This window comes from Mya arenaria, chromosome 8, assembly GCF_026914265.1.
Source record: "Mya arenaria isolate MELC-2E11 chromosome 8, ASM2691426v1".
Lineage (NCBI taxonomy): Eukaryota > Metazoa > Mollusca > Bivalvia > Myida > Myidae > Mya > Mya arenaria.
Genome location: NC_069129.1, coordinates 69,612,603 through 69,633,020, shown reverse-complemented (window position 1 = coordinate 69,633,020; position 20,418 = coordinate 69,612,603). Strand labels below are relative to the sequence as shown.

Sequence of the window (20,418 nt, the reverse complement as noted above, 5' to 3'; positions counted from 1 at the left end):
ATGTTGTAATAACTTGTTTCACAATCAATTGTTGTCCTTCAGATGGGCTGTTCAAAATGTACTCCCTAGAAGAACAAAGACAGCTAAGGAGTGTTCCGCTAACCAGTATGGTGAGCTAGTTTTAAAGTTCATAATTAAAATATATCTTATAAATCATATATATCTTAAAAATATAATTATATCGCCTTTACCTAGTATTTATTCAAACCGGTATTCATGCTACGAAAGAGATAAATCTGCTTCAAAATGTGTCTAGAAATCGTACTATTTTTGCAAAAGAATAACAATGAATCAAACGCCTATTATAGGATTTCATTGTTGTCTTACTGAAGGATTGTCTTACTGTCATTCTGTGATTAATACCTTCAATAATTTCTCCTGTTCAAGGCCCTGTCCTCGTGTGTGGTTCTACCAGATAGCAATACCGTAATTGTGGGTTCCTGGGACAATAATGTGTAAGTAACTGCTCATCCCTGCTAGTAAATCCTGTGAAATTAGAGGCGTGACTGTGGTATAGGTGTCTGCCTCCTCGGGGACAATAATGTGTAAGTTACTGCTCATCCCTGATAGTAAATCCTGTGAAATTAGAGGCGTGACTGTGGTATAGGTGTCTGCCTCCTAGAACAATAATGTGTAAGTAACTGCTCATCCCTGCTAGTAAATCCTGTGAAATTAGAGGCGTGACTGTGGTATAGGTGTCTGCATCACGTACACAATATATTTGTGGTTTCAATTACAGATCTATAATAAGTATTACAAGTAGGGGAATGCAGACAAACAGAAATTGTACATTAAATTAAGGGATGATTAAAAACTTCCACTTTTCAGCTGATTTCCTCCTTTCGTGGTCACAAAACATTGACATTAAAGTTGTCGCATTTTATGTAATCTGTGCAGCAGTTGTAATTTCTTACAAATAGATAGGGGTAATTACGTTATTGTTTTACTAGTTTCTTCTCTTTACAATATTGTGGTTTGGCCTTCCTGTATAATTCAATTGGATGAGTGTTATCAATATTTTTTTGTTCTAGGTATTTTTACAGTGTTGAGTATGGACATGTACTGGACACTCTGCAGGCACACGACGATGCTATATCTTGTATTACCTGGAAGAACGACATGTTGTTTACAGCCTCATGGGACTCCTCCGTAAAAGTAAGCATGCTGCTTACCAGCACCCAATAGTTAAAAGATATTCTTTCTTTTAAATCTTTCATTATGAACCATGATAAGCAGAGGCAGGTTTTATGTTAAATATGGTATAACATAGAGGATATTACTGTACATGACTCATCATTTGTTAAACAAGTTTTCTAAAATTACTGAAACATGTTTTATTAATTTTAGTAAACAGGTTTAAAAGATTCTATAATAGAACTCATTACTGTGTACTGTCATGGCTCCACTAAGAAATAATGTACAATACATGCTTTGTTTTGCAAAATGGTTTGACACGTAGTGTTCATATTGGCCTGCTTATGGAAGAAACCTTGACTGAGAAACAGATATGTCAATAGTTGAGTTTGATGTCAGAAAGCCATTATTGAGAGAAATGCTCAGGGAAACTAAAATACGAAAGTCACGTTTAATAGATAAGTATTACAATGTAATATGATGCCAGTTATACAATAAGAATTATTTCAATTGTTAGACATTGTAGAGATGTTTGTATCACATTGCAAGTACATTACAACTAAAAAATACAAATGCAGTAGGTAAATAAAGTTCTAGTTAGTTGACAATACTTGGTTATAGAATGAAATAGTATGCCTACCTGATTATTATGCAGTAGATAAATAAAGTGTTACAGGTGCTTGCCTCTCAGCTAAGATATAAAGGGTTAGAGCCCAATGAGAGGCATGTTCCCTTTGCCTCTCAACCGAAAGGTCATGGGTTCAAGCCTCAGCAGGGGCATGTTCTATTTTCCTCTCAACCAAGAGGTTATGGGTAAGAGGCACCTAGGGGTGTGTTCTGTATGCCTCCCAACCAAGAGGTTATTTGTTAGTGGCCCCAAGGGAAGTGTTCGATTTTCCCCCAACCAAGAGGTTATGAGTACAAGCCAACCCCCCCCCCCCCCATCTTCCAGGTGCATGTTCTATTTGCCTCCCAACCAAGAGGTTGTGGGTAAGAGGCTCCCAGGGGTGTGTTCTATTTGCCTCCCAACCAAGAGGTCATGGGTTCATGTCCCTACAGTGGCATAATCTATTTGCCTCCCAAACAAGAGGTCATGGGTTCATGTCTCTACAGTGGCATAATCTATTTGCCTCCCAAACAAGAGGTCATGGGTTCATGTCTCTACAGTGGCATAATCTATTTGCCTCCCAAACAAGAGGTCATGGGTTCATGTCTCTACAGTGGCATAATCTATTTGCCTCCCAAACAAGAGGTCATGGGTTCATGTCTCTACAGTGGCATAATCTATTTGCCACTCCAAACAAGAGGTCATGGGTAAGAGACCCACAGGGGCATGTTCTAATTGCCTCCCAAACAAGAGGTCATGGGTTAGAGCCCCCCTGGGGCATGTTCTATTTGCCTCTCAACCAAGAGTTTATGGGTTAGAGGCCCCCAGGGGCATGTTCTGTTTGCCTCTCAACCAAGAGGTCATGGGTTAGAGCCCCCCAGGGGCAAGTCTATTTGTTGGTTAACCAAGAGATCATGGATAAGAGCCCTCCAGGGGCATGTTCTTTTTGCATCTCAACCAAGAGTTTATGGGTTAGAGGCCCCCAGGGGCATGTTCTGTTTGCCTGTCAACCAAAAGGTCATTGGTAAGAGCCCCAGGGGCACATTCTTTTTGCCTCCACACCAAGTAGTTATGGGTTCAAGCACCAGTCTGGGCATGTTCTAGTAGCTGCTCAACCAAGAGGTTATGGTTTAGAGTCCCCCAGGGGCACTTTCTATTTGCCTTTCACCAAGAGGCTTAGGCCCTAGTCTGGGCATGCTCTACTAGCCACTCAACCAAGCAGTCATGGGTTCAAGCACAAGCCTGTGCATGTTCTACTAGCAGCTCAATCAAGAGATAATGGGTTAGAGCCCCCTGGGGCACTTTCTATTTGCCTCTCAACCAAGAGGTCATGGGTTGGAATCTCCCAAGGGCATGTTCTCTGGTTATGGGTTAAAGGCCCCCAGGGGCATGTTCTATTTTCCTCTCAACCAAAAGGTGATGGGTTATAGTCCAACAAGGGACATGTTCCCTCTGCCTCTCAATGAAGAGGTCATTGGTTTTAGCCCAAGCAGGGGCATACCTGCCTCTCAACAAGGAGGTCATGGGTTGATTCATGTCCCTTGTCCCCCCCCCCCCCCCCCCCCCCCCCAACAGACATGCATTATCATTTGCTCTGCAAGGCTCTTGTTTAATATCTGTTTGAATAAATGAATATCATCTTGTATGAAGGCTGCACATGGGGAAATAACTCCTGTGATAGCTCTAATTACAGCCCTGATACACAAAGTTAGAAGCCGGTATATTGGTGTCACCCTTTGGTCCTCGGTCGGTTATGTTGCAATTTGCATTGTCTGAAGCTCTATTTCAGCCAATGACAGGGTTAATGCACTTCGTTACTTTTTTCTTGTCCGGAGCATAACTTGGAAAACTACTGTATGAAATTTACTTTAACTTCATACAGTGGTTAAGTACAATGAGAGGAAGTGCAGTGTACAAGGACCATGACTATCTTCAGCTAATAACAGAGTTATTACTCTTTGTTACTTTTTCTTGTCTTGAGCAAACTATTTGTTGGAATTTAATTAAATTTAATACAATGATAAAGCACAATGTAAGGAAGTGTACAAGAACCATAACTCTATCCACAGCATTGTCAATTTAACGTAGGATTTCTAAATAGTTCACTGCCATTTCCTATGAAGGCAGTGTTCAGGGGGTATTAATCTCATTCAGTGATAGCTCTAGTTAAGACTAAAGAATGAGTACAAACGCTGACATGAAAAATACATGTTTCTTTTACAGGTTTGGCAGTTTACAGTTCCTTTGTCACAGAACGACTTTTCTGCAGCAGAATTCCTGGTATAGTTTTCAATTTTGCATTAGAAATTGCTGAATTCAGCACCGGTTGCATCTTTATGTTGAAGGATTCTGTACATATTCTGTTTTGCTGGTTACTGGAAGATCAGTGAAGTGATTGACAGAAGTAACATTCAATTGCTAGGAGTTCTGTAGAAGACATGGATTTTGTTTTCTCTTTTGTTAAAAATAAAACAACTTAAAATCCTACTCTTGTTCATTAGTTGTATAGTGTAGCAGTAAAAATGTCTGACTGAAATGTTAGTGTTTCTATACAATGATTGAATGTTTGTGTCTTAATGGAAACTTTTTTATTTTAAACATTTTTTATAATAAATTTATTATACAATATATTTAAATATTTCTGTTTAAAATCTACTTAAATATCACTAAGTTGAGATTTTACTGTTTGCATTTTTTTTTTTCTAGCTGCAGCTAGACCATGACTACAGTATATCAGACGTAGCTGTGGACGACAGTTGTGCCACGATGGTGTCGGCCACCAAGGAGGGTCAGATCTATGTGTGGGACCTCCTGACATACTCACTCAACAATATGTTCCATGGTATGTCTGTGTTTATGTGCTAATCAGAACTTTTCCTGGTTAACCAAAAAAGTACATTCAACTTGTTTCCGATGGTGTCCTTTTAGTTGTTTGGTGTAGAGACAGAAGAGGTTATGAGATACAAGGGGTAGTGATTCACTAGCACTTAAAATAGAATCATTGTTTTTGAACATGATTCACGTAAAGCACTTAAGCTATAAAGACAACTATTTAGCCAGCAAACCCAAGTGTATACACAACATAAAGCATTTGCCAATGTATTAATTGGGATGCTTGTTCAGAGCATTGTAAAGTAAACAATGTTGGTGTCATTGTTATCTTTCAAATCGTTGTTTTTCTGGAAGATTAATGGATACACGTATAATCTGCTATATTTCGTACAAGATTCAAGACAACTGTTACAGCTGTACTTTTTATATATAAATATGTGACCTTCTTATCAAGCATTTCGTTTAAAAGTAAACAACAATGTCATTAATTATGTTGTTAACATTAAAAAAATTCTAAACAATTGGCCAACTTGATGGTGTGGGCCATGAAGGAGTCACCTTTTCTCAGTCATCATTCATCCTGGGTTATCAGGACAAGTCTATTTTTCTCCATAACTCCGTATGTTTTGATACTGTACAAGGGAAACATTATTTTATGCATAGTATTTAAAGAGTTATTGCCCATTGATTATATTTAGACATATTTCTAACTTGGATGCATCTCTTTTCTAAATAATTCCATATGTTTTTGAGGTGTCGACTTCAAACTTCATACAAATATGTACTGTTGAGGAGAAGTGTTGTGCAAAGGAAACATTATTTTATGTATCTCTTTGATTCTTTTTACTAGAACATGTCTACTTGTCTCCATAACTCCATATATTTTTAGGTATTGACTCTAAACTTCACACACATAGTGACTGTATTGACTGCAAACTTCACACACATATTGACTGTGTTGACTTCAAACTTCACATACATATTGACTGTGTTGACTTCAAACTTCACACACATATTGACTGTTTTGACTTCAAACATCACACACATATTGACTGTATTGACTTCAAACTTCACACACATATTGACTGTATTGACTGCAAACTTCACACACATATTGACTGTGTTGACTGCAAACTTCACACACATATTGACTGAATTGACTTCAAACGTCACACACATATTGACTGTATTGACTTTAGAATTCACACACATATTGACTGTCTTGACTTCAAACTTCACACACATATTGACTGTGTTGACTTCAAACTCCAAACACATATTGACTGTGTTGACTTCAAACTTCACACACATATTGACTGTGTTGACTTCAAACTCCAAACACATATTGACTGTGTTGACTTCAAACTTCACACACATATTGTCACTGTCTTGACTGCAAGCTTCACACACATATCGACTGTGTTAACTTCAAACTTCACACACATATTGACTGTGTTAACTTCAAACTTCACACACATATTGACTGTGTTGACTTCAAACTTCACACACATATTGACTGTGTTGACTTCAAACACACATATTGACTGTGTTGACTTACAACTTCACACACATATTGACTGTGTTGACTTCAAACTTCACACACATATTGTCACTGTCTTGACTTCAAACTTCACACACATATTGTCACTGTCTTGACTTCAAACTTCACACACATATTGACTGTGTTGACTTCAAATTTCACACACATATTGACTGTGTTGACTTTAAACTTCACACACATATTGACTGTGTTGACTTCAAACTTCACACACATATTGACTGTGTCGACTTCAAACTTCACACACATATTGTCACTGTGTTGACTTCAAACTTCACACACATATTGTCACTGTGTTGACTTCAAACTTCACACACATATTGACTGTCTTGACTGCAAACTTCACACACATATTGACTGTGTTGACTTCAAACTTCACACACATATTGACTTTGTTGACTTTAAAATTCACACACATATTGACTGTGTTGACTGCAAACTTCACACACCTATTGACTGAATTGACTTCAAACATCACACACATATTGACTGTATTGACTTTAAAATTCACACACATATTGACTGTCTTGACTTCAAACTTCACACACATATTGACTGTGTTGACTTCAAACTCCAAACACATATTGACTGTGTTGACTTCAAACTTCACACACATATTGACTGTGTTGACTTCAAACTCCAAACACATATTGACTGTGTTGACTTCAAACTTCACACACATACTTTCACTGTCTTGACTGCAAACTTCACACACATATCGACTGTGTTAACTTCAAACTTCACACACATATTGACTGTGTTGACTTCAAACTTCACACACATATTGACTGTGTTATCTTCAAACTTCACACACATATTGTCACTGTCTTGACTGCAAACTTCACACACATATTGACTGTGTTAACTTCAAACTTGACACACATATTGGCTGTGTTAACTTCAAACTTCACACACATATTGACTGTGTTGACTTCAAACTTCACACACATATTGTCACTGTCTTGACTGCAAACTTCACACACATATTGACTGTGTTGACTTCAAACTTCACACACATATTGTCACTGTCTTGACTTCAAACTTCACATACATATTGACTGTGTTAACTTTAAACTTCACACACATATTGACTGTGTTGACTTCAAACTCCAAACACATATTGACTGTGTTGACTTCAAACTTCACACACATATTGTCACTGTCTTGACTGCAAACTTCACACACATATTGACTGTGTTGACTTCAAACTTCACACACATATTGTCACTGTCTTGACTTCAAATTTCACACACATATTGACTGTGTTAACTTTAAACTTCACACACATATTGACTGTGTTGACTTCAAACTCCAAACACATATTGACTGTGTTGACTTCAAACTTCACACACATATTGTCACTGTCTTGACTGCAAACTTCACACACATATTGACTGTGTTGACTTCAAACTTCACACACATATTGACTGTGTTGACTTCAAACTTCACACACATATTGACTGTGTTAACTTCAAACTTCACACACATATTGACTGTGTTGACTTCAAATATCACACACATATTGACTGTATTGACTTCAAACTTCACACACATATTGACTGTGTTAACTTCAAACTTCACACACATATTGACTGTGTTAACTTCAAACTTCACACACATATTGACTGTATTAACTTCAAACTTCACACACATATTGATTGTATTGACTTCAAACTTCTCACACGTATTGACTGTATTGACTTCAAACTTCACACACATATTGACTGTATTGACTTCAAACTTCACACACATATTGACTGTGTTAACTTCAAACTTCATACACATATTGACTGTATTAACTTCAAACTTCATACACATATTAACTGTGTTGAGGTGAAGTTTACTGCATAAGAAACATTTTATAATTGGGACTTCTATTGTTATTTCCCTTTGATTACTTTAATGCTTAATTTTCTAACTTCATAACTTAACTAAACCATATTATGTGTTAGGTATATGTAGAATTGTTACCATTTGATTGTTTTTACGTTCATTCTTTATTTTATTTATATTCATTATATTTTTCTTCACTTGACTTGCACTGATCGAAGAAATGATATTGAAGTTTATACATAATATTGTCAATACATGACCCATAATTATCCTGCTAATAATACAGCAATGATAAACCTAACAGTCAACTCAATTGAAAACTGTGGTATGCTTTTAAAAAACAAAAAAGAAAATTTCATGCCTTATTTCATAAATGTTTTAAACCTTATTTCTATATAGTAGAACTTAGGATCAGTCACTTAGTTAATGCCTTCTTACCGACATATGGCATATAAGGAGTTTACATCACTCCGAGTGGATCGTGTGGTTATCACATCCAGCTCTAGTTAAAAAAGCCTTATTGCAATAAACTTTAGCTTAAATAGCCTGAATTGGGATTTTATATTGAAAACAAGTTTCCATTGCCTCAATAAAAAAAATGGGTAGCATAATTATTTGAGAATGTTGTCATTATTTTTTATCATGAAGTGACTCTGGATGCTATTTATTTCCAGCTCATCAAGGAAAAATCAACTCTATACAGCTTTTATCAGGTAAATCGTGATCCTTTGTCACATTCCTAAAATGCTATGTTACACTTGTAATAACATTATGATATAAATATTAGTGACATTCTTTTCTATATAAAGCTTATGGCTTATAGAATATAAAGTTGTTTTTTATTATTTTTCTGGAAGAACCTTGAATTATATGGGGGGAAACCTTTTTCAGTGATGATTTTATTTCACATCTAGTATATTAAGGGCCTTCCACAGCGCAACAAAAAGGGGATGGGTGTGCGTGTGTGTGGGGGGAATAGGCCAAAAATTGAAATGGTTCAACAGTTCGTGCTTTATTTAGTTTTGAGGAACAATCTTTTTCAAGAGTAAAGCATACATCCTTTGTTACATGTACTTATTTTGGTGTAATGATGAGTTTAGCAAATTCACAAAAGGATTTAACTGTTAAGTTTTCCAAATATACATTGTTTCCTTATGATGGTAATATGTATAACCATTCAGTTCAATAAAGTCATTTTTTTCTGAACACTGTATTTTCAAAATTGCCAATATTGCATCTTTAATCTGTGCTGATGATTTTCATTTCAACATAGTAACATTTAGAGTGTAAATGGCTTTGTCATAAAGATTAAATTTACATTTATATTACTCTTTAAGAAATACATGACGATGAGAACAAATTTATGAGTATATTATTTCATTTCTTGTCACTAAAAAAGCTAAGTATTAAAGGTGTTGTATTTGATGACTTCAATAACGCTGCTTGTTGACCTTTTGATATTTTTTTTTTTAATAAAAAGGATGAAAATTAGAAATAGAAGAGTTTTGATTGGCAGCAGGCTTTGATCCTGGATCACCTCTGGATTGCTAGACAAGGTTGTTACGGCTGGACCACTGAGGATTTGATATTGTTCCGGTGTTATGTTACACCATTAACACAATTCATGATAATACCAAAATTTGTCAACATTGCAGTTAAACTTGTTAATCTGAATGTTAATTTAACATGAATGGAAGAAGTGAACGCCTTGGTTTACACTTTCGCTATCAGGCAGAAGGTAATAATGAGCATTCATGGGGCCTAATGTATCCTGGGTAACTTCTTTTTTTATGCTTGAATTAAAAAAATATACTGAATAAAGGCAAGTGTGACTTCATCAACCCATGGCTTTCATTTTTGAACAGATCGACGCCAGATAATTTCCTGCGGAGAAGACCGGTATCTGCGTGTCCTTGACCTTGACTCTGGCACAGCGAGCTTCGTGAAGGATATGAAAGAAAACGTTCTGTAAGAAATATTTTTATCATTCAATAAAAAGAAGTTTGTCAACTTCTGTAATGTTTTCCATAGCTACTTTGATGCAAAAGTGTTTCTTTGAATGAATAGTTGTCTTCTGGATGTAAATTCTTTGCTCTCCGTCTTTCTGTTAGAGGCAGACATGTTTTAAATGTGTATTCAGGCAAATGACACAATGTATGTTGGTACTTTAATTGATTATATCATTCCTATTGTGTTGTTTTCAGTGCTGTCCAACCATGATTATATAAGTCAAAATATTGTCTGAATAATGTCATTTTTTATACGCCCGAAGGGTCGTATTATGTTATGGCCTCCATCGTCTGTCCGTCTGTCCGTCCGTCCGTTAGCAATTCCGTGTCCGGGCCATAACTTGGTAACTAATAAAGCGATTTTCAAATAACTTTATACAAATCATCACTACATTAAAAGGATGTGTCGCGTGCAATTTCCAGGTCCATACCTCAAAGACTAGAATCACCATTGGGGTGCGTTAGCAAATCCGTGTCCGGGCCACAACTTGGTCACTAATAAAGTCATTTTCAAATAACTTTATACAAAGCATCATTACATTAAAAGGATGTGTCCCGCGCAATTTCCAGGTCCATACCTCAAACACTAGAATCACCATGGGAGGGGGGGACGTTAGCAATTCCATGTCCAGGCCATAACTGGGTTACTACTAAAGCAATTTTCAAATAACTTTATACAAATCATCTCTACATTAAAAGGATTTGTCAAGCATGCTTTCCAGGTCCATACCTCAAAGGCTAATTTCACTGGGGGGCGTTAGCAATTCCGTTTCAATATTGGAAGTTTAAGCCTTTGTTGTAAACACTTCACACCTAGTAAGCAGTATACTAGCATAACCTAAATGTTTATTAAAGACCTCAAGCCGAATCTTCTTTGGGCGTATAATGCTCCGTTTCGCGGTGCTCTTGTTGTAAGTGCAACACAAATGTGCGCTGTTCTTCTCTTTTTGTTGCCTTTTGTCATAAGTATGTATAACTAGGTTGATTAGATAATTGAGATTCAGTTATGCAGACCAAAGCTTTTAGGCGATGTTGTTATGCATTGTTATAAAGCATTAATAGGTCAAAATTACAGCCTGTAAGTTACGTCTCTTGACATGGAGAGAACAAACTCCAGACTGCTGTATTATCTTGTCAGATAAATTCTGACTCTCCTTTAGGTTTGAAACTTCAAGTAAGGTAATTATAATACTTTTATAAACCACTGTAACGTATCTTCTCCAGCATAGGAAGATCTCGTTATTAGTTCCTTTTGTAAACTCTTCATGTGGTCTTGCTGATCAAGGCAAGTCCTCTCATGTCCAGGCACTCAATAATACTTGATTATTGTGAAGTTCCTGATATAGAAATTGGTAATGGCTTAATAAATGAGCGGCTGATGGTAAAAAAAAATTCAAACATCTTTTTTCTTCTTTGGTATCATCAGTTAAGATGTTTGACATTTACCATATTATTTGTGAAAGCCCACAGTGCATTAATCATATTACAGCCCCAGTTATTTGACCTTATCCATTAAATGAATCTCTCTCTTGTCAAACTTGTCCAGTTTTCACTTAAATTCAGTAGAACTTACAGCTATTAGCCCTTTCAAAGCATTTCCTTAAGTTCAGGGGCTGTATTCATTAAGCATTAGTTAGTGAAAAAAAATCTCAAAGTAAATTTAAAGAAAACTAGTAATGTTTTTGCACCAAAAGCATTAAACAGTTCCAAATAATAAAATCATATGGATACATTGAATGAAAAGTAGAGGGTACTTAAATAAGTCATTGTTAAAATATCAAATTGTTTTTCACTGAATTGATTTTTTTTACGAAGAATTTATAATAATACGGCCCCAGGCCATTGAGTCCTTACCAGATGGGAACCCAGCAATATAACTTCAAATGACTCACCATACAACTAGCTGATGATTTTTTTATCCTAGATATTTTTCTTATCTTACAGGAGCCTTGCTGTGTGTTACCAGCACGTGGTTGTCGGACTGGACGGCGGGCAGATTCAAGTCTGGGACATGGAGAGGGCCATTCTCCTCAACACATGTCAGGCTCATACAGGTAAAAATTCCAGCAATGTGTCAGTATTTTTTAGCACCAAATTACAATGTAGATTTATTAAACTTCAGAGACAATATTTAGGGTGTTGTTCTTTGCGCTTAATACATAACAGTCGTGCTTTTTGGCATACATGTTTGTTTCATTTGCATACAAGGTAAAAGAGCTGTTGGTGGTAATATAAAGGCAATGCCATTGAATCTTGACAGTAAGTGAAGCACAGTCTCGGTAATACGTCTGTAATATTAATATGTTTTTTTTTAATTTCAATTAACACCTACATGAAATGCATGGTTATTAAGATATAAATTTGCAATTTCACAAAATATGAGATTATGAATAACTGCATTTATTTATGAATAACTGCATATATATTTGAAACATATTATCTGAATTTTTCATCCAGTGGTCCATTTTTTGCTGAATACTTTTAAAGCATCAATGTGTTATAGCACACATATTTATTTTGCATGGTTAAAAAGGATACTAAAGTAGCAATGTTAAAATACAAAAGTATTTATATTAAGAGCATTTGTTACAAGATATCATTGTTTAAGTTAATTTATTGTTGCATTAAGGCAAGGCCCATTCGGCAAGTGCTCCGATAAGAGACTGTTAATTACTTTAGGTTTTTGGAGCAAAGTGCACAGACATTACCCTGATTTTTTAACGTGCACCAGTGTAAAGCTTTATCACACGGGACCACCATTTAACGTCCCTCCCAGAAGACATGGTAGTATTTTTTTAGTGGTGGGGCAGGGATTTGAAACTGCGAGCCCTGGAGTGACAGCCAAGTGTGTTACCACTAGACCACAGATCCACCACCCCTTGTATGACCATGCATTCCAAAAGTCTTATTCTAAATTTTAAGCCAAACATGAGGTATCATTACCAAAGTTTCACTATTGAAGTAACACACATAATTAACGAATCAACATAAGAACTAGCTTATAGTTTTAGTTTTTATCCTAACATCAAATCTTTATGAAACATGTGATTAAGTTATAGTTTGATGGTTCAAATTAGTATTTGAACAGATTCTATGAATGTAGAAGAAATAAGTTGGCAGGAAGGATGTTGTTTCTTTGGAAACATGAGTAAAGTAATTGTTATAAATCATCATGAAAATGATGCACCAATGAAAATCCATTAATAGAAAAAAGCTATGAAGAAATTGAAATACATTGATCAATCATTACTTTTAGCATTTTTTTTTATAGATGATTATTTCATTTGCAATATCTGAAAACCTAAATTCATATTCAAGCAGGCAGGCAGGCATACAGGCAGACAAACAGTTTATTTCGACTTGTACAATGTACCTTGTAAACAACACATATGTTTATAATGAATGATGTTAATGTGTATGCATAATAACAATGTAGTAAAAACAAGTATATGTACAAAAAAATAACACAAAAAGTTCATATGTTACAACAAATTGGTGTTTTTATAAGTATGCAAGCAATGAAGCTTATCAATATTAAAATATTCTCACCTTGTGAAAACTGTCGGTTTTGATAGGCTCTATAGATACATGTATGTTTTTGTTGCTGGACTCAAACTTGTATTTCAAATAAATTGTTTAAAAAAAATGATTACGGTTACTTTGATGGATCAGTATTGTTTTTCCTCTTCGACCTTTTTAATACACTCACTCACTGATTTTATGCTGGCAATGATGTTTTGAAACTTTTTTTTCAAACTGAGTAATTTCACCTTCTTTTATGAACACACACTAAACAAAAACTGGCAAGATCTCATTTGATCAGAATTTTATAAGTGCTTAAGTAATTCAAATTTCAAAAGCATAATTAACGCAGTTTGGCAAAATATTTTTTTCTTCACATTTTTAAGTAGATGTGAACGATTGAGCTGTTATTTTGATCATGTTATTTTGATCATGTTTTAGTTTTGTTTCAATCCTGTTGTTCACATTTTACACATTTGTTTTAGATGTCTGACCCTATAAAACGTGAACAAGTCACTTTCTAACTGTAATGTACATATTCCAGGAGGAGTGACCTGTCTGCACATATCGGACGACCACACTTTGGTGTCAGGAAGCATGGACAGGTCTGTGTGTCTATGGCGGCCAGCGTTCCGGTGACCTTGATCATGGCTGTGTTGACCAATGACCATACCACACCACATTGCCGAAATGACTGTTGATATTTGTTATTTATTTGTTAAATTCAGTAATTGTTTTATTTTTGAAGACACTCTTTTGGTTGACATCCTAGTGAAAAAGATAGCCTGAGTCTTGGCAAAGCTATAAGAACTCAGCTCTCTATGCAAAGGAATTAATAAACCTATAAAAATCATTTTTGCTTTAAACTCATGTTTGCATAACTATTGACAACATTTCATAACGACTTCTATTTGAATTGATATCATCTAGCTCTTTGTGGATGCTTTCTATTCACGACCTCTGTTATCCCTCATATCTTGTAAAACGTGTATTTCAGGTGTCAAGAATTGTTATTGCTTTACATGGGAATAACATAAACTTTTTTTTGATATCATACATTTATGATCTCATAATTACTATTGATAATGGCTTTAGGTATGCCAAATACTACATGATCGTTCAGGATATTTATATCCAACTCGGCAACATGAAACCATTTTTAGCTTCAGTGGTAATTCTTACACCAATAAAGTTAAACTCACGTTGCGAGAAGTACATTGTATTTGTGTAGGCCAGTTCTGGTCAGAATCAAGGTCGTTCTGGTAAGGTTCAAGGTCGTTCTGATTAGGTTCAAGGTCGTTCTGGTAAGGTTCAAGGTCGTTCTGATTAGGTTCAAGATCGTTCTGGTAAGGTTCAAGGTCGTTCTGGTAAGGTTCAAGTTCTGGTAAGGTTTAAGGTCTTTCTGGTAAGGTTCAAGGTCATTCTGGTAGGTTCAAGGTCGTTCTGGTTAGGTTCAAGGTCGTTCTTGTAAGGTTCAAGGTCGTTCTGATCAGGTTCAGTGCCGTTCTGGTAAGGTTCAGGGTCGTTCTGGTAAGGTTCAATACCTTTCCAAGGCCGTTCTTGTAAAGTTCAAGGTAAATTTATAATTAAGGATTCCTTAAGAGCGTTTTCTAATCATTATGGCAAATATAATTATAATCCCAAATCTAATTTGACTACAGTGCAAGCAAGAACGTCTATTGCATAATATATACGGATGTCATTACTATACGATGGCATATATTTATTCTCCAGCCATAATATCAAGAAAAACGCCAATATTGTGTGTTTTTTTTCCTCTAAAATTAGCATGATTTTGTCTATGTCCTTCCGCCAAACATGAACTTACTATCGGCCGTAACGCAAATAAATCATTTTAAGTCATTATCACCCATTTGTGGACGAATCCCTTCCTGGTCATTTAATATGACTATTGTCGAAATCACTGAAATGTGATTGCTTCAAGAACGTCTCGCTCTCAAATGCTGTTAATTTTATTTCCATTCATCCATTCAATCTCTTTCTTAATCATGTTAAGACAAACACTTTATGAATACCGCTGAAAATAGGACGGACTACGGCTTACCAAAAAGGCGAGGGGGGGGGGGGGGGGGGGGGGGGCTCTCAAAAAAAAAAAAAAGAAGCCTTAACGATAATATATTTAATTACATATTCATATTATGATCGTCCCGGATGTTGGGGCATTTTTATAAATTATTATAATAGGCGAGTTACTTTTGCAATTAGTATGTCCAATTATAAACGAGAAACACTACATTTACAAAATTGACAATCAGACTAGGAAAGAATGTCATTGCAAATCCAGTGGCTCTTTCCAACGGCGCTTTCTTGTAACCAATCCAGAATAGCACCCTCCCTACGACGAACAGACAGACAAGCACGGGAATAACCCGTGGCGTTGAATCCGTAAGATGGGTACACAATACAAGCTGACCAAAAATGCTCAGGATAAGCTGTTCAATAGTGTTCTGTAAAAATTTGGCCTCGAATTTCACAACGTCCTCGCTGTTGCCTGTAATTGGGTCCATGGCTGCAGTGCCTGCCCGCCTGCTGCCAACCCCGTGTATTCCGTAGACGAGAGTCAACATGGACAACGCCTGCCATTGTAGCGTGAATACGAGCCGTTCAACGACAGAATTCAGCTGGATGCCCCGCGTTGGTGTGAACATATATCCAAGTGGAAACACCACGATAATTACAACAATTGCGCGAATAATCCCTCGTCGAACTGTTGAAATGTCTTCCGGTCTGGCTAACTTGACACTAGAACCTTGATTCGACATATTTGGTTTTAATACTGAACTATATAAAGTTTAACAATGCTGATGTCCTATTTGTTTACCACAGGTGTATTCAATGGGCGCATTCGTTTTCATTTCCCGAGTTAACCTAAAGAGAGAGACCCGAGTTTTCTCAACACTAGAATGATTTGAGCTAACTAAGGTAAGATATTTGTTTGCACAATAGTACTTCACATTTTGCAATGAAATACTGCCCTTAAGTAGTTTTGCCACTTTGCACTGGACCAAGAAACTGCAATTACTTTCAGTAATTTAATATAATTAAGATGCATTATTATGTTCAAACACTATTTCGCAATTTATTACTCTGATATCAATGCGCAGTTTTTCTGCCGCCATGTTATTTTTAACGGAGCAGGTTAAAGAGTTAACAACAGGGTTAATATATAAAGTAATCTGCCCAAGTAACACTCGAGTACAACCCTAATACACTTGAATAAACCCGGGTTGAGAAAACGAATACGCCCGCTGTTTTAATAGACTAAGTAAACGGCTTTCTTAATTTGAAGTTATAACTTGTTTACCCTCGCACGTCATATTGACATAGAAGATAAACGTTTAAGCATTTAAAAGCAAGTAAGCTACAGTGGATCAATATTATAGTAGATGAGGATGTAACCCCCATCTTTTTGAACACTGGACTCCGAACCATTTTGGACGGTATTCCGGATGCCGAGGTTAGTATACCAGATTCCACTAAAATAGAAAATATTTGACAGTAGAAGAATGACTTTCATTTAAAATGAAACCGTCAATATGGCCACATTTTCGACGAGTTCATACTTCCACCCCGGAGATCACATTTACTCCTAAATAATTTGCATTCCAAGCCTTAAACTATTCAAATTTCAATAGCTTTATTACGCCCCCCTTCGAAGAAGAGGGGTATATTGCTTTGCACAGGCATGTCGGTATGTCGGTCCGTCGGTAGACCAAAGCTTGTCCGAGTGATAACTCAACAATTCCTGGACGTTTGGTCATCAAACTTCACATGGAGGTTGGGCCTGAACAGTAGATGACCCCTATTGATTTTGGGGGTCATCGGGTCAAAGGTCAAGGTCACAGTGACCTTTAATGGTAAAATAATTTTAAAGCTTGTCCGAGTGATAACTCAACAATGCCTGCACCCATGGCCCTCAAACTTGACATGGAGGTTGGGCCTGACCAGTAGATGACCCCTATTGTTTTTGGGGGTCCTCAGGCCAAAGGTCAAGGTCACATTGACCTTGAATGGTAAAAGGTCGTCCGAGTTATAACTTGACAATGCCTGCCCCCATGGCCCTCAAACTTGACTTGGAGGTTGGGCCTGACCAGTAGCTGACCCCTATTGTTTTTGGGGCTCATCGGGTCAAAGGTCAAGTTCACAGTGACCTTGAATGGTGAAAGGTTGTCCAAGTGATAAATCAACAATGCCGGCACCCATGGCCTCATAATTGAATTGGAGGTTGGGCCTGACCAGTAGATGACCCCTATTGTTTTTGGGGGTCATCGGCCAAAGGTCAAGGTCACAGTGACCTTGAATGGTAAAAGGTTGTCCGAGTAATAATTCGACAATGCCTGCACCTATGGCCCTCATAATTGAATTGGAGGTTGGGCCTGACCAGTAGAAGACCCCTATTGTTTTTGGGGGTCATCAGGCCAAAGGTCAAGACCGCAGTCACCTTGAATGGTTAAAGGTTTTCCGTGTGATAACTTGACAATGCCTGCACCCATGGCCCTCAAACTTGACTTGGAATTGGGCCTGACCAGTACATGACCCCTTTTTTTTTTTGGGGTCATCTGGCCAAAGGTCAAGGTCACAGTCACCTTGAATGGTAAAAGGTTGTTCGAGTGATAACTCAACAATGCCTGCACCCATGGCCCTCAAACTTGACTTGGAGAATTTGCCTGACCAGGAGATGACCCCTATCTGGCCAAAGGTCAAGGTCACAGTGACCTGGAATGGTAAAAGGTTGTCCGAGTGATAACTCGACAATGCCTGCACCCATGGCCCTCAAACTTGACTTGGAGGCTGGGCCTGGCCAGAAGATGGTCCCTATTGATTTTAGGGGTCATTGGGCTAAAGGTCAAGGTCACAGTGACCAGGAATGGTAAAAGGTTATCCGAGTGATAATTTGACAATGCTTGCACCCATGGCCCTCAAACTTGACTTGGAGGTTGGGCCTGGCCAGAAGATGGTCCCTATTGATTTTAGGGGTCATTGGGCCAAAGGTCAAGGTCACAGTGACCTTGAATGATAAAAGGTTGTCCGAGTGATAACTCAACAATGCCTGCACCCATGGCCCTCAAACTTGACATGTAGGTTGGGCCTGACCAGTAGATGACCCCTATTGATTTTAGGGGTCAAAAGTCAAGGTCACAGTGACCTTGAAAGCGAACTCGACAATTCCTGGACTTATGGTCATCAAACTTGACATGAAGGTTGGGCCTGCCCAGTAGATGACCCCTATCGACTTTGGGGGTCATCAGGCGAAGGTCAATGTCACAGTAACCTTTAACGCAAAAAAGTTAACAAATCTTCTCCCACTGATATCTCAACAATGCCTGAACCTATGATCATTAAACTTGACATGGATGTTAAGCCTGACCAGTAGATCACCCTTATTGATTTTAGGATTCATAGAGCCAAAGGTCAAGGTCACAGTGATCTTGAATGGTAAAAGGTTGTCCGAGTGATAACTCATTAATGCCTGAACCCATGGCCTTCAAACTTTACTTGGAGTTGCATCTGACTTGTAGATGACCCTTTATGATTTAAGGGGACATTGGGTCAAAGGTCAAGGTCACAGTGACCTTGAACGAAAAAACTTGTCTGTGTGATAACTTGACAATGCCTGCACCCATGGCCCTCGAACTTGACATTTAGGTTTCTGGTGACCAGCTGATGACTCTGGATTTTGAGTTCATAGAGTCAAAGGTCATGGTCATAACACACTCTATCCTCACAGTTTAATGGTCATAATCTTAAAACTGCCTTAACGGCAACAAATCAGCTTTCATTTCGGTCCATGCATATTTCATTCAATTGTCCATATAATCCTGACAACATGGCGCTCAGGGGGGGGGGGGGGGGGCATAATGTTTGACAAACATCTCTTGTTAACGCTTTTTGTCAATAGAGCATATTCTGTCGCAAGTTACAATATTAACAACAGAGCTTTAACTTGAACTTTCTTATTTACCACTAGACTGAGAAGAACGGCGGTTAACATTGTCTTTTCCTTTTCATGTTAACACCCAAATTTGGAAACATTTCATTTTCAAAATACGAATATAAAGAGCTTTCTTAAGATATGAAAATCTTACGAATCGGTCTACATATTTTTGTTTAAATATAAAATGTGTTTTCAATGTTTATAAACAATGGTAACCTTTTTGAAGCTTAGGGTTATCAGTAAGAGGTGTTTGTGACCTCATCATCAACATTGTTATTCGGTCTAATGACAAAGTTAGGCTAGGGTATTCAATGTCTTCTTTGAATGCAAATATTTTTTTAGTATCATGTACTTGATGTATTACTGACATGCATTAGCTACAGTGAAGAAAATGAAGATAGCAATTTCCCTTGCATGAAATTGAAATGCAGTACCTATAAAGCCGGTATTCCATGTGGACGCTGTCGGCTTATTATATACATAAATATAAACGTTAAAAGGCTCGACAAGAAATTGGAGCCGTCTTCAGTGATATTCTTAAAGCTTTAGATAGGGTATGACACCAAGTTCTCCAGTTTAATCTCCCTCAAAATGGCATTCCCGGCCGATTTCTTAACTTTCTTTATCGTTTCGATGCCTATATCTAGGAAGCAATGAGTTGTCGTTTCTGCTGAACACTGCCATAACGTTCCAATTTTTGCAGGTGTTCCACAAAGCTCGGTTCTTGGGCTGCTCTTTTTTGTCTATATTAGCGATACCTTCAACGATATCAAATCCATACTAAGGCTGTTTGCTGACGATATTACTGTATTGTTAACGACACCAAATCAGCAGGCTGCAGAAAAAATAAAATGAGCCAAACGTTGGCTAGTTTATTTTCAACTTAAACTAACATAAACTAACTCTCTTCAAATCTCACGCAAATAAACTAACTCTCTTCAAATCTCACGCTAATAAACTAAATAAC

General features: G+C 37.2%; 1 protein-coding gene across 1 annotated transcript in view; it reads left to right on the top strand.

Moving 5' to 3' along the window:
- LOC128244845 (protein FAN-like) overlaps positions 1 to 14,348 on the top strand; it is a 73,859-nt gene extending 59,511 nt beyond the window's left edge. The window contains exons 22-30 of the mRNA XM_052962948.1: positions 43 to 110; positions 388 to 455; positions 1,032 to 1,155; positions 3,965 to 4,021; positions 4,448 to 4,583; positions 8,639 to 8,677; positions 9,830 to 9,932; positions 11,918 to 12,027; positions 14,040 to 14,348. Of these exons, the coding sequence (XP_052818908.1) occupies positions 43 to 110; positions 388 to 455; positions 1,032 to 1,155; positions 3,965 to 4,021; positions 4,448 to 4,583; positions 8,639 to 8,677; positions 9,830 to 9,932; positions 11,918 to 12,027; positions 14,040 to 14,134 (800 nt within the window). The 3' untranslated portion in view covers positions 14,135 to 14,348. The remainder of the gene's footprint in view (positions 1 to 42; positions 111 to 387; positions 456 to 1,031; positions 1,156 to 3,964; positions 4,022 to 4,447; positions 4,584 to 8,638; positions 8,678 to 9,829; positions 9,933 to 11,917; positions 12,028 to 14,039) is intronic.
- Positions 14,349 to 20,418: the final 6,070 nt, after the last annotated feature.